This window comes from Vipera ursinii (assembly GCF_947247035.1).
Source record: "Vipera ursinii genome assembly, chromosome: 13".
NCBI classification, from domain to species: Eukaryota; Metazoa; Chordata; class Lepidosauria; order Squamata; family Viperidae; genus Vipera; species Vipera ursinii.
Window position 1 is genome coordinate 18,059,263 of NC_139526.1, and position 20,730 is coordinate 18,079,992.

Here is a 20,730-nt window from a genome sequence, read left to right on the forward strand (position 1 = left end):
CTCCCAGACTCCTCCAGCCAGCCATGGGTGGACTTCAACTCCCAGAATCCCCCAGCCAACCATGGGTGGACTTCAACTCCCAGACTCCCCCAGCCAGCCATGGGTGGACTTCAACTCCCAGAATCCTGGGAATTGAAATCCACAGATCCTCAAGTTGCCAAAGTTGAGAAACAGCGGCACACTCTATCAACCCAGCCATCCTGCTTGGGATTTTCGCATGTGATGTGTGTGGTTCCGGCTTAATCAACAAACCATGGCTAAGGTCTCCCTGCTCCTTAACCGCAGTCGCCCCTCTGCCCTTCCTGAGCCCGCTGCCCTTGTTCTTTCTTTGGCACCCCGCTTTGCAATGCCACCTCCTCGGGGCAGCGACGCGGCCGATTTGTCCCGCTTGACTCCGACCCCAATGCGCCATTCCGTAGGGCGCCGCGGAACGGTTCAAGGTTCTAGTTATGGTCTTTAAGTCCCTACATGGCATGGGTCCGGAATACCTCGGGGACCACCTGCTGCCGGTGTCAACTCCCCTCCGCCCTGTGCGCGCCCACAGAGAGGGCCTCCTCAGGGTGCCTCCGGTCAGAGAATGTCGGCTGGCGGCCCCCAGGGGGAGGGCCTTCTCTGTGGGCGCTCCGGCTTTATGGAACCAGCTGCCGGTCAAGCTCTGGACGGCACCGGACCTTCGCTCCTTCCGACGCGGTCTGAAGACCCACTTATTCGAACAAGCTGCCCTGGCCTGATGGGGGGATTTTAGGGTTCTTAATGGGTTTTTATACTGTATTGTTTTACTGGGCGATTATTTAATTCTCTTTTTAATTTTTGTATTTGCTATTGATATGTGCCCTGTTCACCGCCCTGAGTCCCTCGGGAGAAGGGCGGTATATAAATTTAATAAATAAATAAATAAATAAATAAATAAATAAATAAATAAATAAATAAATAAACAAACAAACAAACAAACAAACAAACAAACCAAGCGAGAGAGGCGCTCTGCACACGCCTAGAGACACCCGGCTTCGGGGAAGCGCTCCGCCCAGCTTGGAGCTCCGCCCGGGAGCAGAGACGCGCGGAGAAGCAGCCTAGGCCGGCGGAGGAGGAGGAAGAGGAGGCGGAGGGAACGATCGCTTGGAAAGTAAGCAAGCAAGCAAGCTCAGGAGGAGGCCGAGCTCCGGTTCCGGGCAGGCCACGGAGAACCGAGCCGAGCCGAGCCGAGCCGTGCGCCTTGGAGAGCCGCAGCTGCACCGGAGAGCGGAGGCCGGGCGAGCTCTGCGCCTTCCCCTTGCTTCGCTCCGCCTCGGGAGGGTTTTTGCTTTCCGGCCTTCTGGCGCGCCTCCGCCGCTTCTCTCTCTCCCACCCACCCCCACCCCGCAAGCTGCTAAGGCGCCGGTTTGACTCCCGGGCTTGGCACGGCTCTCCGCGCGCGGGTCCCGGGTGGGCACCAGGCGCGGGTGGTGGATCGGGGCCGGGCCGACGAGCCGTGCCAGGCTGCGCGCGAGTCATCGGTAAAAGCCTCGCGGGAGAGAAAGCGAAGGCAGATCCGTGGGACCCCGGCCCGGGCCGAGCGAAGGTTTTGAGTGGAAGCCATAAGTGAAAGTGCTTTTACCAACTCATTGGCTTGTTGGTTTGGTCTCCTCTTTGTTGTAGAGCGCCCAGAGTTGTATCTAGTAGGAGGGGACGGGATGGATGGAGTGTGTGTGTGTGTGTGTGGTGGGGGGAGGAAATAGGTGATAGGTGGAAATGGAGGAAGGAAGGAAGGAAATACAGATAGAGGGACACAGCATGCCGCTTAAGCAGTTGAGACTTCTTTGCCAAGCAAGCTTTCTCATGGCCGCCTTACTGGCAAGTGAACCGTGAAGAACCAGGGTCACAATGAAGGAGGACCAATCTGCCCGAGAAGCGGGAGCTTCACCTTCTGTCACGGAGAGAAGTTTGGGTTTGAAAGCATCTTGAGATGTTGCAACCTCCTTTACTGACTGTTTCCTTTAGGCCAAGGGCCGACTCCCACTATGGCAGCCCAGCCCGTCCCAGTCTCGAAACAGACCAGGGAGGTCGTGGGGGGCATCCCGACAGAGGTGGTGTGCACCGCCTTTGGAGCCACGATCCTGGTGGTGGTGACCCAGTATGGAAAGATGGGGACTCTGGTCTCAGTGGAGCCTGATGCGGTAGCTGAAGGGATCAGCAGACCTTTGTGGACCACCAAAGTTCTCCTCGGCAAAGATGAGGTATTCTTCCTCATGCCTACCTTACTTTACCTCCAAGGATCTTCCCTGACTCCCTTTCTCCCTTGACTTCCCTTGCTGTCTTGGGAATCCACCAGCTTTCTTGATGGCTTAGCCAGAGGGTCACATCCTGGAGGAAGAAAGAGGTGGAGAAGGTGAAGTTGGGGAGAACTGTTCTTTAAGACAGGAGTCCTCAACCTTGGCAACTTTTAAGACTTGTGGACTTCAACTCCCAGAATTCTGGGAGTTGAAGTCCAAAAGTCTTAAAAGTTGCCAAGGTTGAGGACCCCTGCTCTAAGATCTTCTTAACTTGCTTTCAGCCTCTTGTCCACATCTCCGCCAAGCATCTGGTGACCTCGGTGTCTCAGGAAGCTGGCAACAAGGCCGTTTTACTGGCGATGGCTCTGAAGGACAGAAGCATTGAAGGCATCCGGACGCTGAAGGAACTCATCCACCGATGCCGAGTGTGGTGATGGTGGGCCCGAAGAATTCTTTCAATGCCAGAGACACCTGGCTGAGGTTAATTTTGGTTTGGATGTAGACTTGATGGTTTACAGTGGGGTCTCCAACCTTGGCAACTTGCGGACTTCAATTCCCAGAATTCCCTAGCCAGCATGACTAGGAGTTGAAGTCCACAGGTCCTAAAGTTGCCAAGGTTGGACCCCACTTGCGTACATGCTAACTTTTTTTTTTCCTTTTAATGACTTATTTTGAAGCTTGATAATGAATATCTGTGGGTAAGCTGAGAAAAGATGTTGATTCATTGTTACGTAAACATTCACCAATATTTTTATTTTATTTTTTTATTTTAATTCCATTTGCTCCGAAACCTTCTATAACCATTCAAATGTTTGTTGTACCTTCCTAGAAATTAGTGCCAACAAATTTCACAGCAGGTTTTCCTAGTTAATTGTATTTTTTCTGCTGAAATCCATGGAATTTTCAGTAGCTGAACAGGAGGCAAGTTTTGCCCAGCTGTGACGTTTAACCCCCTCGATTTTTTTCTTAACATTTCAGTTTTATACCACTTCGGGAATAGTTCAAATCACAAATAGTATTCAAGTATGCTCCTGTTGAGGGTTTCTCCTGCATCCTTTCTCGTTCTGAAGGCGACCCGAATAAGTTCAGAATAACTTTGCTGCCATCTTCTGAAACTACAGTATTTGGTTCTTGCTTGATGAAAACAATAAAGGAATTGCGATATGTTTATAATAATGTTGGTCGGCCTAATTGACTCCTTTAAAAAAAGTGAAAAGTATTGTTGCCTCTCTAACCTGTTGATGATCACGTCTAGAATTCTGGGAGTTGAAGTCCACGCATCTGAAAAACGGGGCCAAGGCGGAGAAAGGCTGGATCAGACTGTGAAAGATGAAAACACAACAAACTGAAACGACGGCTTTAGAAATGAACATGGGAAGGGGAGGTCACTTACCTGGACGAGTCTTTGCAGTTTTTCTGGCAAGGTTTCCAGGCTGCTTGGCCCTTACCTGCTTCCTAGGACTGAAGAGAAAGGGACTGACCAAGGTCACCCAGCTAGTGTCCAGCCCGTGGCCTTAATCACGGCTATCCTAAAGTGGTTCTCTGGGTTTAAGACTTTGAACGGGGTAAGCCTCTATTCCAGGGGTCCTCAACCTTGGCAACTTTAAGACTGGTGGACTTCAACTCCCAGAATTCCTGAGCCAGGCTGGCTTAGGAATTCTGGGAGTTGAAGTCCACAGGTGGTAAATATGCCGTAATACCATCCCCTGCTCTATTCCAACCCCTGGCCCCATATAGGAATTTGTGGCTTTCGTGGTAATAATAATAATAATAATAATAATAATAATAATAATAGTAATAATAGTAATAGTAATAATAGTAATAGTAATAATAATAATAATATAAAGTTGGAAGGGACCTTGGAGGTCATCTAGTCCAACCCAATGAGTGACACCATAACAGTTCCACTATTTGAGGCGCTGTCACAGAGAAAGGCGGTATGTGTGTGTGTGTGTAACCTATTCTCCAGAGCAATTGAGGGCAGGATAAGAAATAAACAGATGGAAACGACTCAAGGAGAGAAGCAACCTAGAAGGAAGGAGGAATTTCCTGACAGTGAGGACAATTAATCAGTGGGACGGCTTGCCTTCGGAAATTGTGGGTCCTCCATCAATGGAGGTTTTCAAAAAAAAGAGAGAGGGAGAGGGGGAGGGAGGGAGGGAGGGAGAGAGAGAGAGAGAGAGAGAGAGAGAGAGAGAGAGATTGGGCAGCCATTTGTCCGGAATGGTGTACGATCTCCTGTTGGAGCAGGGGGTTGGACTAGAGGACCTCCCAGGTTCCTTCCACAACCCTGTCATTCTGAGCGCCAAGCTGTAGCTTGCAAACGAGGTGGGGGCTGCACTGGGAAGTTCTCCAAGCGAGTCCCGGAGCGCAGATTCGGCAGGCAAGCGGCGCAAATCCACCCCGCCCGTCCCAGATCGCCTGGCAGGAGTCCCGGAGCCTGGAAGGGGGGGGGCGAAGGGGCGGTAAGGTAAGCCTGGCCGCCTCCCCACCCCACCCCACTGTGAGCTGGGCAGGGAGGGAAGAGGAGGAGTCTCCGGGGAAGGTGTCGCCGGACGGCCGGCTGAGACAGCAAGGAGGGAACGGCCGGGCGGCGCGCCAGGTGGGACGGCCGCTTCCTGGGCCGGAGAGCAGGCAGGTAGCACAGGTAGGCAAGCGGGCGGGCAGGCAGGCAGGCAGGCGGGGGAGACGTTGGCTTCGCGAGGCTCTCCGGCCCGGGGAAAGCGCAGGAGCGGGCGCGCAAAAACTTCCCGGCCGGCCTTCCCGGTCCAAATCTCGGGGTTCCCCCCCCCCCCCCGGGAAGAAGACGAATCGGCCACCGCAGCGTCCGCCCCTCTGGCCGGCCGGCTCCGGGATGCCGGGCAGGTGAGTTGCAGGCAAGGCTTGGGTCGGGGACGAGCCTGGCGGGTGAACTCGGGACGCTCCGGGTGGGTGGAGGGAGGGAGCGAAGCCGGGAAAACCTGGCGAGGTAGGCGAAGGGTTGGGCCAGACGGCCGAGAAGCTTCATCTGCCACTGACTGTTAAATCGGTCTGAGAATAACCACGTAGGAAGAAGCGCCAGGTCAAGTCGCCCACCTAGAGAGGACTCAGCCCAGCCTTGTCTGCTTTTCAGAACCCCGAAGGTAAACAGAGCTCCAGGACCCAGGCAAGCGCGTCTGCCTTCCGATTTTCCAAGCTTTGAAAGTTTTAATGTGCCTTTTTTTAAATTCTGAGTTTATCTGGTTTGTTACAAGAGGGTGGGCGCTGACCATCAAGAGAAACGAGTCTTCTTAACACAGAGAGACCGTTTGAAAGTACTGCACGCTCTTTAAGGAACACAGAAGACAGATAGACGCATAGATAGATGGATAGGTAGGAAGGAAGGAAGGAAGGAAGGAAGGAAGGAAGGAAGGAAGGAAGGAAGGAAGGAAGGAAGGAAGGAAGGAAGGAAGACAGACAGACAGAGAGACAGACAGACAGATACATAGATATATAGATTTAATTTTTAAGCTGCCTATCTCGCTATCAAGAGACCAAGTGAGGTGCAGTACTTTTTAAAGTATTTCTTGCACAGTACTTTTTTGAGGAAAAAAAATATTATCCCTTACAAAATAAACTGCAAAGTGTAGGTCTTGAATCTGGACACAAGTGAGACTCATGTTGAAAGTTACCCATCCAGCTCAGGTCAATCCAGTTTATAGGTTGGGATACCACGCGATTCAGACCTACGGTTGTTTTTAAGCACAATCTGCGAAACAAGGCACAAAGGGCTGCAATGTTAAAATCTCAGGTGGCAAAACAATTGCCCGGGGCTTCACATCCCGTTTTTAATTTTATTTTTTTAAAAAAATTATTTTATTTTTTGTTATATGGGTTGCCCAGAGTTGTTTGAGAGAGGCTGGCTATATCAATTAAAGATTTTTTTAAAAAAAAACTGTACCATGTAGACATGGGTAAGAATGTGGCGTTAAGGATCCTCTAAAGAATGCTGTACGGAATTAACCTAGCAGCAGATCAGGCTGAGAGATAAAATAATCCCACAGTCTGCATTTATACAATAGATTGAGTGAAGTAAATTGCTCTAAGTTTGATAAGGTAGGTCCCACACAAGTACTGAGGGTTATGGCATTAGACTGAGTCCCAGTATTCTGAATTTCAGACTTCTGATTATGTGCCCTCTGGACGCAGAGCAAATATTTACATAAAACAATGTCCACCTCTGCATTCCTGTAGATTTAATTTAATTCTGATATGGTCAAAAAGGTACCCATTGCTTTGAAGTTCCACAGAAAGGGTTTGGAAAATTAAATCAAAGAGAAAATTACATGTACCTTCGGCTGCCCTGGACCGTCTTACCTGAGCGTAAGACCAATGGGAACTGTTAGCAGTTACCTCTGTGTAAATGTGGTGTTGGGGGATCCTGCTGCAAAGCCTCCTTATCTGTGTGGCTCCCTGTGTTAAGATAAGAATAGAAATATTTTTTTTCCTGCATTTTAGCCACTCTGATTTTCCCCTCCAAATTTTTGTTGCTGCAGTCCTAATGGGGTTTATTGAAATGGTGAACCTAATCATGTCAACAGAGGCTTTTTCAGGCACATTGGCTTTAGCAAAGTAGTTTGAAATCCACCCAAGGAATCCTAAAAGTAGAATGTTGGTGTAGTTGTCCTGAAATCTGGAGCTTAGCAGGCACCTTTGATCTTAAAAGGCAAGCCAGATTGGACTGAGTTAGCACTTGAATGGGAGACCTCTTATCTTAGGATTTTCTTTCTTTGTATCCCAGCTTTACTTTTACAAATAACTCAAGGCAGCAAATATATATTTTCCTCACCACCACAACCCTCTGAGCCACTGCCTAAGGCAGGACTAGAGCTGGCAGTCTCCTGGTGATTGGTCTAAGGCAGGGGTAGGCAACCTCGGCTCTTTTATGACTCATGGACTCCAACTCCCAGAATTCCTGAGTCAGCTGGCTCAGGAATTCTGGGAGTTGGAGTCCATGAGTCATAAAAGAGCCGAGGTTGCCTATCCCTGGTCTAAGGCAAGGGTCTTCAAACTTGGCTCTTTTATGACTTGTGGATTTCAACCTGGCTGAGGAATTCTGGGCGTTGAAGTCCACAAGTCATACAAGGGCCAAGTTTGAAGACCCCCTGGTCTAAGGTCATCTAGCTGGCCCCATGCCTAAAGCAGGACTAGAACTCACCGTCTCCTGGTTTCTGGAATGGGAAATACACATTCCTAGCAACAGTCCCTGCCAATTATATTGTACTGATGTTGATCCGAGAAACGGATCCAGGACCCATTGGAGCCAACTCAAAGGAGGATTTTTTTTATCTCAGCCTACGGGAATCCGGGTTAAGGGCTCACCGGGGCCAGTCCCTTCCCCACCCCACATAAAACGCTTGGTGCCAGGGATTATCGCTGCTGATTAAAGCGAGGAAATGCTAAAGCAGGAGTCCTGCTCCAGGCTGTTAAAGAAGCTAGTTCAGCAGTGCTGGCTTGTTTGGCCAGGGACCCACTAAGGCTAGCTCAGCCCTTCGCTCCGAATAAACAGAGGCCTGGGGTGGAGTTCAGCCCCACCCGCTTTGCTCATGGAGGAAGAATCCGGATGACGGGAGGTGAGAAGTGGCCGCTGGCTTCTAAGGCACGGCACCGGCTGAGCGTGCTCTTGTGCTTGGCCAAGCACCTTGGCAAAAAGCCACACAACAGGTTTTTTTTGGGGGGGGGGCGGCCAGGAGAGCCAGGGCGAGCAATGCACGCTCATCTGAAATTGCTCCCCATCTTGGCACGGGGTGGCAGCGTGACTACCTCTGGTGTGAGAATAGCGTCCAGAATGCAGGAAGTCCTCAACTTATGGCCAAAACTGAGACTGTGGGCAAACAAAGCTGATCTTTTTTCTTTTTCTTTGCCAGGGTGGTTAAGAAACACTAAAGGGAAGCGTGGAGAGGTTGTTCTGGAGTAGGCTGAAGCTCGCTTGACTGTGTCTTCTTCCAAAGGTATCTCCAGAGACACGGCTGACAAGTTAAAGAATTGCTCACCTTTATGCCAGACAAATGACAGTTCTCTTTATCCAGCTGGCTTTCTTAGTCTGGGCTCCCTTAGAACCTCCTGCCACCCCAAAATTGTTGGATTCGGAGCAGATAAAAATTATTTTTAATAGCAGAAAAGGCAGAGAATCTTCTGGGCCCTTCCAAACTAATATTTTGTCACAGAAGCCTTCACAGTCCTTCTCGCACGGGTCTCCTTGGGTTATTTATTCTTTTCAAGTAGCTTTTTAGTTCTTTCCCAGATGGCGGGGACTACTTTGTGTTCTTCCGAATGGAAAGCAAACAAGGAAGAAGGCACTGCTTATCTCGGTCCCTTGCGACTTCCTTTCCCTGCCTACCAGCTCGACCTCCACAGGCTGGTTAATGTTTGATGTGGTGATAGCACCAGCTTGTACCTGGCGCCAAAGCTCCTTCCTTGGCCAGCTCCCCAACGGTCAAGGAGGAGCAAGTGTTGACTGAACAGGACATCTGGGCCTGGGGAGGACTCTGCTGGGTGGTCAGCTGATGGCAGGAGAATCCACACAACCTCGTGGCATCCTGCAATGTTGTGATTACCGGGGTTGAGCTCAGAGCTTCTGGTTGAGGAACTGCTCAACCAGTCAGGCACCCGCCTGCCCCTCAGCTGGAGTTTCTCATCGGATCATTGAAGTCCTCCACCCTCTGCTTCTCCCTCCCTCCTCCTAGGAGGAGGGAGAGATGTATTTTTAGGCTCCCGTGTACTCGTAAGCATAAGACAACTGAAACTCTTGCACCGTCTACCACACGGGGGTGAGTAAGCATGTGTCTTGCCCTGGAGAGCTGAAAAGGGCATAAATAAAGGTGGTGGATTCATAACCAAGACTGGGTGTCTGGAAAGCTCATGAGACTGGCAGTTTATCAACCTGTCCTTCGGTTTGGGGGGAAAAAAACGCTAGAAGCCTGGATCTGCTGAATAGGTAACAGAACATATAAAAACTTGGGTTAACTGGCAAAGCAGAAGGGATAATAAGCTTGTAAGGAAGAGAGGTGGTAGACATTTCAACTGGCCCAGAAAAGGACTTTTTTCTCTTTTCAAACCGTTGAAATGGTACATTTTCTAGGCTCATAATCTCACCTGGATTGAAGCCAAATTAAATGTTGGGAATTAAATTAAAACTATGGAAAGAATAAAAAAAAAGATGGTTAACAGAGATGGCAAAATGAACTGTGTTAATCGGAGAAAATATATCTAGTTTTGTTTCTACCTGAAAATTTGTGCTTGAGATATATATAAATGAAATCTTGACTCTAGGATCTGCTGAATAATATGTTGGTACAGAAATAGTCAATACTTGCTAAGTATGTAAAAGTAAAAAGCTGAGGCTGTCTTTTTCTTTTGTACTTTGCTGCGCCGAAAAAGTATTTTTTTTATTTTCTTTTCCCCCTTTATCATACATTTCTTCTTTCTTTCCCCCCTTTATTTTCATTTTCATTTTATATTATCATCTTAATTAAATAAAAAACTATGAAGAGATTTGAGTAGTGATGATATCACCAGGGTTAAATAAATAGCCCTTTATTCAGTCAAGGGCTGTTGCATCTTTATAGTGTTTATTCAGACAGAAGCTGACTGGGATGTTTTGCTCCTTCTGTCTTTCAGATTGTATGATGAACAAATGAATCTCAGGCAAAGCATTTCTTAATTACAGATAGACTGTAATTGGCTCATAACAGCTTGATCTGTTCATCATCCTGACGCTGTAGGGAAACGGGCAACTTTTTAAATTAAAGTTGCCTTTGCCCCTTTATTAAAAATGTAATTATTTTTAATGGAAGGCCTTAAAAATGGGGCAGCTGACTTAAAGTAGTTGTGCTGGTGTGTCTTTTCAGGCAGAAATGTGCCATCTTTGCAAGGAGAAGAAGAAAATTAGGGAGAGGTTTTCCAAGGGAATAAATTAAGTGTTCTGTAGAGTGTCGTTTTCTTTTTAAGAGACTTTGGTTTTAGTCACGTGAATCTTTCCAGATTTATAGCACAATCCCTAGATGGGGAAATGTTCATAATGGTGCAAGTTTTTCTAGATACGTGCCAGGTTGCAGTCTTAAAATCCAAGTGATACGCTTGCTTTTCTCACAGAACCGCTATTAAAAAGCAATTCTGTTCTAACCTTTTCCTAAAATGAAATGTAGGGACAGTTAACAGTGGAAGGGATAGAAAAAAATAGGATTGTTTAAGGGGGGAGGAATAACACCTTAGTGGCTGTTTGGGCTGAAAAAGCAGATGGTGTGGCAACCTTAAGCCTCTTGGGAAAAGATTTATTCAGATTTACAGAATGTCTATATAGGGGCTGATGGCTTGTCTTTGGCCAGCCAAGATTGGTGGTGAGGGGGGGCAGAATTTACTACAGCTCAGCTAAGCAAAGATTAATAAAATGGAGCAGGTGGTCTTTATCCTGTAACGAATAAAGTTATTCCTGTAACGAATGCCTTTCTTGGAAAAAATAGTGTGTGTGTGTGTGTGTATGTCTTAATTCCTAGAATAGAAGGTGGGAGAAATGTAAGGAATTGGATAGCTAAAGAGGGAAACTTGACAATCCAAGGGGCTCTCTGAACACGCTCCCTAAAAATACAAGTATATTATTAGTTTGATGGTAGGAGAGAGATGCCCAGAATATCCCAGATATACAAAACCCCACACCCTTTAGTCCTGGAAGCCTGGACACATAATTATTTTGCTTTGCTTGGAGTTTGCAAACAAAGAGTTCCCAGCACTAAGAAGAGAAATGAGAACTGCAGACTTGAAAAGGTACTTGTGCTCCTAATATCCACTGAGTTATCCTTGTGGGTTCTTTCAAAAAAAGAAATTGTAGTTTCTATTCTGTCGAAACTCAAAGGAACAGGAGGTTCCCCCCCCCTTTTAACCCGCAGCAGTTGGGAAATATAACAGCAATTACTAAACTTTTGAGCAACATGGGTGTATCATACATTTAGATATAGAGGGTGTATTATTAATGTACGGTAACTGTCAAGGCTGTGCAATGCTTTGGAGCCCTTGACTGTGGCTCTTTAAAGCAGCTGCCTCATTGGCAGCTACAGTAGGCTGTGTGTAAAATGCTTGCTGTGTTTTGCTCAGAGTATTAAATTTTAAGCCCTCTCCGTAGCGAGAAAAAACAGGATGCAGGGGTGTGTTCAGATAGGAGCGTTTCAACTCAAGCAAATATAATCCTGCGTTTGCTAATGGGATGGAGAAGGCATTCCAACAAGGCAAAGATCTCGGTCTCTTCAAATCTTTGCCAGACACGTTTCATGGACGATGGGATAATTTTAAGCTTCCAGCTGCTACTTCTGCAATTGTGAGGGCTATCCATTTCGCTAACTCCAAGCCAAGAAATTTGCAGGAGGGTGACCAAAGTCACCTTGTACCCTTTTTGAGTAGGCTTTTATATATTGGAAGTAAATTCCAAGTCTCTCTTGCTGGAAAAATTTCCTTGTTGACCGAGCACCAATCTCTTTTGGGCCAGCCTATCCCATAGGCTGGAACTGCCACAGTGAACTCCTTGGAGAAAGGAGAGGACACTAGCAGGTGAGATGAAAAAGGGGATGGGGGAGACGAGCAGGCTCGTCCCAAGGCTGGGGTTAAACACATCATCAGTTCCAGATTTGTTGCGCAGCCACCAGAGCTCAACTTCTGTTCCTGACTACTTCAGCCTGACAGAAGAATGTAGAAGGATGTGATGAATAATCTGCTTCTATTCAGCCATTCACCTTGATCTTTCCTCCCAATCACGGCAGTTTTCCTGGTGCGGTGCTCCTCCCTAATACATTCACCTTTGCTCCCTTCTTTCCAGCAGATGAACACCACGACACACACCAACTGGTCTTCTCCTGCCCCGGAAAAGCTCCCGACATCCAGCATGGTTGCTACCACGTTCCATTTCTACTTTCCACCGATGGTCTCCAGCCATTTAATTGTGGAGGACGGTTCCCAGCTAAGGGCTGATCAGAATCACTCCCAGGAGACACAGTCCCTCTTTTTGACTACATCCACAGCAAAAGCCATCTCAGGTCTCTTTGTCTGGACAGCGCTGATCCTTACTTTCCACCAGGTAGGTGGCAGTGCTCCACGGGGCCTCTTGGACTTCATCTTTCCTGCTGGTTGGGTAGGTAGATGGGAGAGGAATCGGGAAGGCATCCATTTGGCGAAAGATTGTCGAAAGCCATGTGGAGTCTTGCTTCCTATGCATCAGGCAAGGCGATCTGTGCAGAACGTCTCCCTAGCCTCTAGTGGTCACGCAGGATTTGAATCGTGGTGTTGTGCGTATGTTCAGATGTTTAGTTTTGCTTAGAAAGAGGAGAAAGTATTTTCAACTTGGAAACAGAGATCCTGGGTGTTGATGGTTTTGTGACTTTTCTCTTGGTTTTTTATATATTTATTTATTTATGGGGAGGTGGGGGGGGGGTTAACACCATATCCTACCGGTTTCTTACCTAGCAAAGCAGCTCAGCCTTCCGGCTCCAGTAGGGTTTCCTTTGGAGGCAAGTCTTTATAGGCTTGCAACATTAGCACACGCGTTTCTCAACCTTGGAAACTTTAAGATGGGTGAACTTCCTCTCCCAGAATTCACCAGCCGGTTGATTTGAAGTCATGTCCATCCCCCTGACAAGATCTAACCCTCTTTATCTTTCCTGGCTGCTTGTTTGCTTGTGGTTTCCACCCAGAGTGTGTCCCCTTTAGAAGTAGGAAGTGACAGAAGAGGCCCTCCTAGTATTGTAGGAGTGAACTTGTGGCCCAAGCATCTTTGGGAGTCCAGATTTCCCACTGCTGCTTAGAGCCCAGAAGCTTTGGCAGACCTGAAGCTTCACCTCATGCCAGGTTGAAGGCCACGCAAGCAGATATGTCTGGTATTTGTGACTCCCAGCTGCCAAAATTCTTTTTGGCTGGTCTTAAGATGGGCTTTGGAGGTGACAAACGGGCTGAGATGAACACAGGCAACCCCATCCCCGTTCAACTAGCTAGAGCACGTTGATCCTTAGTGGCTCTGGGGTTTTTTTCTCCCTGGAAATGCTACACCTGATCCTGTGTTAGGTGTCTTCCCTTCTTTTTCTTTTCTCTCAGATCTTCCTGCACCTGAAAAATTACACCATTCCCAATGAGCAGCGCTACATCATCCGGATTCTCTTTATCGTCCCCATCTATGCCTTCGATTCCTGGCTTAGTCTCCTGCTTATCGGCAGCCACCAGTACTATGTTTACTTCAACTCGGTGCGGGACTGCTACGAAGGTAAGCTGGGATTCACGGCTCTCCTGGAAAACTTAGTACCCCAGAGGTGGGTGTGGATGTAGGCATTCGGCCATAAATTCAGCTGAAGAGTCCACGTTCAAAGGCAAAATTTTACACCATCCTTCCAAAGTGTGGCCAGGAAGGACAGCCTATCTGTAGAGACTTAAGACATGCATGGATGAAAGGCAGTCACATTTAAAATCTTGTGAATTGGTCACAGTTTCCACCATCATATTGAGCATTATGCGTGTTTGAGAGCCAGTCTGGTGTGCTGTTTAAGGTGCTGGTCTAGAAGCCACGAGGCTGAGTTCTAGTCCTGGCTTAGGTATGGAAGTCAGCTGGATGACTTTGAGCCAATCACCAGGAGACAGCGAGTTCTAGTTGCGCCTTAGGCATGAAAGCCAGCTGGGTGACTTTGGGCCAAACACCAGGAGACGGTGAGTTCAAGTCCCGTCTTAGGTATGAAAGCCAGCTGAGTGACTTTGGGTCAGTCCCACTGTCAGCCGAGCCCATCTCACAGAGTTTTTGTTGTGGGGGAAAAAGGAGGAAGGAGGATAATACAAGTTTTGCTGTCTTGAGTTACTTATCAACTAATAAAGGTGGAATGAACTTCTAATAAATAATCCCTCCCTCTTTTTTTGCAGCATTTGTGATTTACAGCTTCCTGAGCCTCTGCTTTGAATATCTTGGAGGAGAAAGTACTATCATGGCGGAAATCCGAGGGAAGCCCATTGTGTACGTTGACCATCACTTACTGATATCCATCTCTTGCTTACAGTTGGGAGTATTTCACACCCAAAAATAGCCTTAAGGTCCCAGGCTTGGGCTGACTTATGGCTCTGCTTTTTCTTAGCTCTAGTTGTCTCTATGGAACTTGCTGTCTCCGAGGGATGTCTTACTCCATTGGGTTTCTTCGGTTTTGCAAGCAGGTGAGGAACATCTCATAGAACAGAGCTACAGCTGATCAGCTCTCCATCCATGTTACTTCCACACCCCCCCCAAAAAAAACCTTGTTTCAGTTCATTTTTCCAGGGCAAAATCTTTCAGGTTAGCGTTGTCTGTTGTGTGAAATATTTGCCTTTCTCCTGCCTTTATGGGCATAGAGGGGAATTGGAGACAGACGCTCAGACCGTGGAAATGCGATCTTAGCCTGGAGAATCTGTTGTTTCCCCGCTGGCTGGACACCAGCTTTCCTCACTCCTAGCAACAGCCATGGGTGATAGGGGCATTTGTAGAAGCCGTGGTAGATTGGAGCATTTGTGGGGGATCTCAGATTGCCCATCCCAGGTTGGACCAAAACTTGAGGTCTGGATTAAGTGATTAGGTGGCAACTGAATCTCAGAAGCTGCGTGCTTTCAATGGAGCCATTTCTTTCTAGGCCACCCTGCAGTTCTGCATCGTCAAGCCAGCCATGGCTATCCTCACCATCGTTCTCCAAGCGTTTGGGAAATACCACGATGGCGATTTCAAGTGAGGAGGGAGGGAAATGGGGAGGAAGAAGGGGAAACCGTGACAGGCTTGGAAAGGGAATGCTTCCTAACGAGGAATTCTGCCTCTTCCAATGCTTTGCTTTCCAGCATCCATAGTGGATACCTTTACATTACCATCATCAACAACTTCTCGGTCAGCCTGGCCCTCTATGCCCTGTTCCTCTTCTACTTCGCCACCATGGAGCTTCTGAGACCTTTCGAGCCAGTCCTGAAGTTTCTCACCATCAAGGCTGTCATCTTCCTCTCCTTTTGGCAAGGCGAGTCGTTCTACTTCCTGTCATGGGTAGGGAGGATCGGCACTGCCAGGTGGAAGGCCTGAAATGTGAGACTTTGGTTCTCCGTTAATGAATTCATCATCCTGGGCCAACCGTCTTGTGTCCCACTCTTTCTCAACCTTACCCATGTTCAGATGGGTGGACTTTAACTCCCAGAATTCCCTATCCCTTGGAAAATAAATATTAAATGAAACATGAGCATGCAAGAAACATTGGCTTGTTTGAGTAGGACTCTTATATTTTTGTGGATGTTGATCTTTCCGGCTGTTAAGTAGAGGAAAACTAGGTTGGAGCAAAGAGGAGCACAATATAATATTTCAGAAGAGAGCATAAATGCCGCGGTGGGATTTTTATTCTTTTGGTTTTCCTGATGTGTTTTGTCAATGCAGTATAAATATCTTGCATTTAAAACAACACTCGGTGGGATCTTGTGCTTCAGAAGATTTCTGGTGTGGGACAATTATGCAGGTTCCTTCAGACGTTTCCTGGATCTGAGGAAAATCCACGAGGGAACCCTTGCTGATGCTTTGCGACCATTCCTATTCTGCAGGGCTGTTGCTGGCCATCTTAGAGAAATGTGGGGCCATCCCAGAGGTCCAGATCATTGACGGGAAGGCGGTGGGAGCCGGCACCGTTGCGGCCGGCTACCAGAACTTCATTATCTGTATCGAGATGCTGTTTGCTTCCATCGCTCTCCGTTATGCTTTCACCTGTCAGGTGTACCGAGAGAAAAAGGAAAGTGCCACAGGTAATTTGATTTAAGGGAACCTGCTCCTTCAGTTATACAAAATGTAGGCAGGGAGAGGAAGGGACAAGCAAGCAGCAACGTCAGCTGGTATCTACGTTCTCTAGGGTCAATGAGCAAGAAGTTTGTGTTTACTTCCCTTCCATTTGTCAAACTTGGCTAAAAACCATTTCTCCCCAGTTTCTTTCCAAAGAGAAGGTAAGGTAGGTGAAACGAATGACGTTGGGAGCATGGTCTAACTTATTTAGGGAGAAGACAGCCAAAGGAAGATGGTGGGAATAGCATGCTTCCATTGTAAAACGCTCTCCCAAGCAACCCATGGCCTCCTCAGCTTCCTAACATCCCTTAAAGTGGGGATCTTCTCTCTTACGGGGCTTGTCCATTTTGGGCGATATAGTTAACAAACCCAAGAGAAATGTGAAACTGTCAAGTCGTTGGGAGATAAGGTAGAAAAGGTCATGACTCTTCTGCAGGAGAAATCAACCTCTGAAAATCATCAAGGCTTCCTTGAAAAGAACATCTACTTGTCCGTTGATTCTCTTCTCTTTTTCTTCAAGCAGGTCTGGCCCCATTGCAAAGCATTTCCAGCGGGCTGAAGGAAACGATGAGTCCCCAAGATATCGTTCAAGACGCCATCCACAATTTCTCCCCAACCTACCAACAATACACGCAGCAGTCCATGCAGGAGACGGGAGCGGGGCTTGGACAGAACGGCCACGTGAGTCCTCCAACAGATACCTCACAGAACAAGAAGAAGAGCCTTGAGAAACGGATGCTGATCACCTCTGATGAGGAGTTGTAAAGAGGCACCTTGAAGGAAGGAGAATTTGTGTTTTTGAGGTCTTCTTGCCTCTCTCCAGCCCAGCAGCTTTCAATTGGACCACACTATGTTGTTGAACAAAGGAATGGAGGCGTCTCGTTCTTGTTCTCAGCTGGCTATCGAGGGAAGACTCTACCTAGGCTGACTTCCCAGATACAGCCTGGCCTATCCTACTTGCTTGTTGCAGTGGCAAACCCATCCAGGAGATTTTGATGCACTGGTTGCTGGTCCAAACACCTGGCAACCTGGAAGACTGAGGGAAACAGAATTTCTCAGTGGACGCAGCTCCTCACATGCCCAATGTATGGAAATAATGCTGATTATTGGCAGAGAAGGAACAAGGGAATGTAGGGATGGACAGAATTGGATGAAATCAACATTTTCATCCAGCAATTGCAGCTCAATCCCACTGAAACTGGATTCCCATTTTGTGGATCCAATCCACTGGGTTAAGAATCAGTAGCTCAGAGCCCTGGGAAATAAAAGCACTTTTCTTCTTTCCCACACAAGGTGTGGCAACAGGGTGAGGAGTTATAGCACTAGATTTGTTTACGAATTTGCATTGAGGCTGCAAAGCATCTGATCCTAGAATGCACCTTGGATGTCAAGAGGAGTGGTGACCTAATCTCGAAAGAAACGGTGTTGCATTACATTGAGAGCTCTTTTGGTGAACCACTTCAGTGGAATCGGTGACGATCAGGACATCTGCTTTTCGAATGACTGAAAAACCCTGTTAGCAAAAATACAGATAATGGAGGGGATTTTCCCCCCCTTCTTTTTATGGCCCTGTAATCCGTGTTATCAGGGTGGAATTGGGGCATGAACGGAGCCGAGCATTTACTGGCTGGATGCCCTGCCTGACGCCTATGCAGAGTGCACAGCAGATATTTTCTCTTTGTGCCCGGATAAACATCTGTTGCTACCTAGGACTGAACTCTCAATCTCCCAATTGTGAGTTTAGCATATGCACCTCTAGGCCACCACACCACTTGAGATAATTGAGGGGAATATTAAGGGAAAATCAGAACCAATTAAAATTCTTCCAGGGGAGATTTGTTTCTGAAAACCTATATGGCTGGTCCACATAGGAAGAAGTAGGTTTCTCCCAGATGGTTTTGGGCTGAAGTGTGTTAAGAGTTCTCTGCTGGTGATGTACTTCCCCATGGCATGACTGTGTTGATCTATTGTACTTCTTTCTAACTGGAGGGTCCAGGTTCGATGGCTATGAATCTCGTGTCAATCTGTACATTTCAAAAATTTAAATTATAAAAACATTTGCAGTATTTTTCCCCAGTGCCGTCTAATGTTGACAAATTAGTCAGAGAACACATCAATTTGGAAATCATTTGGGTTGAATCTGGCTAATCATTGGTGCTATAGTTCACTTAATTGAAAACAGTATCACATTGTTGACCTAAGGCAGAGGATTTTTACAGCTGTCAAATGGCAAGGAAAAACTCTTTGGTCTATGCTGCAGCTGGCAAGCAGCTCCCATTTGTAATTCAGCCTTCCTGATGCAAGGAATGTCGTATTTCTCTCATCTCCTGCAAACCTAAGATCTGTTTTACACAATCTAGAATTACTTTTGCGGTTGCCTTTTATCTTCAGACAGACAGCAAAACTCTGAGCATTCATATCAAAGTTGACTTGATTTTGACTAGCAGCCAAGTGTGATAATCACCATATGATACTTTTTATAGGCAAATATAGTAATGTGACACTTGTTACTTATTAGATTAAAATAATCTAATAACTTTAAGAGGTTGGACTTCAACTCCCAGAATTCCTCAGCTAACATGAGGTCCACCCATCGTAAAGTATGTCGGCTGGGGATTTCTGGGATTTGGAGTCCATTTGGAGTCCATTCCTCTTAACATCTGCTGAGTGAGAAAAAAGAACCAGTGTACTAAATCAGGGATCTCCAAACCTGGCAACTTTAAGACTGGTGGACTTCACCTCCCAGAATTCCTGAGCATAGTATAGCCGGCTGAGGAATTCTGGGAGCTGAAGTCCACCAGTCTTAAATTTGCTAGGTTTGGAGATCCCTGTAAAGCAGTAGTATACTACTACTACTACTACTACTACTAATAATAATAACAACAACAACAAATAAATTTATATGCCAGCTGGCTATCAACAATTCTGATCATAGACAAGATCCAATCTGAAACCAGAAGATGCTTTATTGGAAAGCTTACCAAAAAGCCACAACGGTTGCAGCTTCGAATTTACAGCAATAAATTAACACAGGGGAAGAAGGTGTCAAATGAAAGTCGATTGGACGCGCACACACACACACACACACACACACACAGACGCACTTCATATGCCTCACAGGACAGGCACCCACATTACTTGATATGTCAATAATTTATTTCATAATAAAAAAAGCAACACAAAAATAAATACTAAAATGAAATTAAGTTTGCAGAAACCACAGAGCAGAACGGTCTTGTGATTAAAGCTTCTGGATCTGAGCTGCAAAAATGCAGAGAAGCAAAAAAGAGAGAGGAGAGAGAGAGAGAGAGAGAGAGAGAGAGAGAGAGAGAGAGAGAGAGGGAGAGAGAGAGAGAGGGAGAGAGAGAGAGAGAGAGAGAGAGAGAGAGAGAGAGAGAGAGAGAGAGAGAGAGAAGACTCTTTGCTGCCATCTGAGTTTTTGCAGCCCAGATCTGGAGCCATATATGTGAATTTTTTTTTTTTTAAAAAAGTACAATTTTGTGATGTGAGGAAATACTAGGATCAGCCAACAATAAAAACACGGTAAATTTCTAAAGCATGTAGTAAGGAAAAAAAAGGGGGCAGGGGAAAATAATCCATATTATAAGAAAAAATTCTTTCCTTAAAAATTAAATTCCTCTGCTTTTGATATAGGCAAGTGCTTCATCTTTTATATACGTACACCATTAAGACGCAATCTCTTATTTGACTTGACAGAGGCACTGCCCAAATCAACTCTGGGCAGCTTGCAACTTAAAAAAAAAGAAAGAAATACAACTGGAATAAAAAGAAAAAACAATTCCCTCTGTTAGGGAGAGTCACCACTTGGCTGCTGTGCATTTTTGGTATCCAAACGCCTCCTTCCAGGCTCACGGTGTAAGCCAAGTTCATCTGCTCTCACATATTCAAGGACGATCACGGGTCCCGTGAGACAAGAGGCTGAACCCGGCATCTAAGAGAAGTGCCAAGTATTGTTTGCATCTAAAATGCTTTACTTTACTTTAACCCCACATTAGCATAATTTAAATCAGTATTTTTCAAGGTTGGCCGCTTTAAGATGGGTGGACTTCGACTCCCAGAATTCCCCAAGCCGCCATGGCCAGAATTCAATTCCCAGAATTCCCTAGCATGGTATGGCTGGCTTGGGGAATTCTGGGAGTCAAAGTGCTCCCATCTTAAAGCGGCCAACTTTGAAAAACACTGAAGCCACACAGTATGCTGGCTTTCCCTGTAGGCAGGGGATCTCCCACCCACCCCAAAAAAACTTCGCAGGGAATTAAATAGCAGCTGGACGAAAACGGCATTTTTTAAAAATAAAAATGTGCATTTCTTAGAGGTGGCAGTGGTTTTGCACACAACGCAGGGCTGTGTTTCTCCCCAAAGCTTCGTGGTGATAAGTGCCCCTAAAGACCGGGGGGGGGGGGGGAGAGAAGAGGGTAAAAAAAAAGGCGATTAACTGCTCTCTAGCTTTCTCAGGGTGACGGGTGGGGTGTTCTGCTTCTGGAAGGGGAATTGTGGAGAGAAGAACACTTCCAGACTTGAGCATCCATCAATGCAGGGATCGCCAATCTCGGCCACTTTAAGGCTTTGTGGACTTCAACTCCCAGAATTCCCCTGCCAACGTCGCTGGCTGAGGAATTCTGGGAGCTGAAGTCCACCAGGATTAAAAGTGGCCGA

The 20,730-nt window shown here is 46.8% G+C and overlaps 2 protein-coding genes across 10 annotated transcripts; both read left to right on the plus strand.

The window, feature by feature from the left end:
- Positions 1-1,028: 1,028 nt before the first annotated feature.
- Positions 1,029-3,403, plus strand: PSMG3 (proteasome assembly chaperone 3). Of its 2 annotated transcripts, none has more exons than XM_083372402.1 (3): positions 1,029-1,123; positions 1,978-2,213; positions 2,531-3,403. In XM_083372402.1, exons 2-3 carry the CDS (start codon positions 1,998-2,000, stop codon positions 2,681-2,683), a joined length of 369 nt encoding a protein of 122 aa, XP_083228528.1. In that variant the 5' UTR covers positions 1,029-1,123; positions 1,978-1,997; the 3' UTR covers positions 2,684-3,403. The 2 variants fall into 2 exon arrangements, with proteins under 2 accessions (XP_083228528.1, XP_083228529.1); XM_083372403.1 differs by lacking the exon at positions 1,029-1,123 and adding an exon at positions 1,446-1,493.
- Positions 3,404-4,827: 1,424 nt separating this feature from the next.
- TMEM184A (transmembrane protein 184A) lies at positions 4,828-18,242 on the plus strand. Of its 8 annotated transcripts, none has more exons than XM_083372905.1 (10): positions 4,828-5,371; positions 8,135-8,218; positions 12,076-12,330; positions 13,341-13,506; positions 14,151-14,241; positions 14,360-14,435; positions 14,885-14,976; positions 15,084-15,253; positions 15,822-16,019; positions 16,574-18,242. In XM_083372905.1, exons 3-10 carry the CDS (start codon positions 12,076-12,078, stop codon positions 16,816-16,818), a joined length of 1,293 nt encoding a protein of 430 aa, XP_083229031.1. In that variant the 5' UTR covers positions 4,828-5,371; positions 8,135-8,218; the 3' UTR covers positions 16,819-18,242. The 8 variants fall into 8 exon arrangements, with proteins under 8 accessions (XP_083229031.1, XP_083229032.1, XP_083229029.1 ...); XM_083372906.1 differs by having other exon boundaries at positions 4,828-5,114; XM_083372903.1 differs by having other exon boundaries at positions 12,073-12,330; positions 16,574-18,241.
- The last annotated feature ends 2,488 nt before the right edge of the window (positions 18,243-20,730 follow it).

Coding starts and splice junctions, on each gene's coding strand:
- PSMG3 (XM_083372402.1), top strand. CDS start 1,998: ATGGCAGCCCAGCCCGTCCCAGTCTCGAAACAGACCAGGGAGGTCGTG. Junction 2,214..2,530: donor TTCTCCTCGGCAAAGATGAG/GTATTCTTCCTC, acceptor ACTTGCTTTCAG/CCTCTTGTCCACATCTCCGC.
- TMEM184A (XM_083372905.1), top strand. CDS start 12,076: ATGAACACCACGACACACACCAACTGGTCTTCTCCTGCCCCGGAAAAG. Junction 14,242..14,359: donor ATCCGAGGGAAGCCCATTGT/GTACGTTGACCA, acceptor GCTTTTTCTTAG/CTCTAGTTGTCTCTATGGAA. Junction 14,436..14,884: donor TTCTTCGGTTTTGCAAGCAG/GTGAGGAACATC, acceptor ATTTCTTTCTAG/GCCACCCTGCAGTTCTGCAT.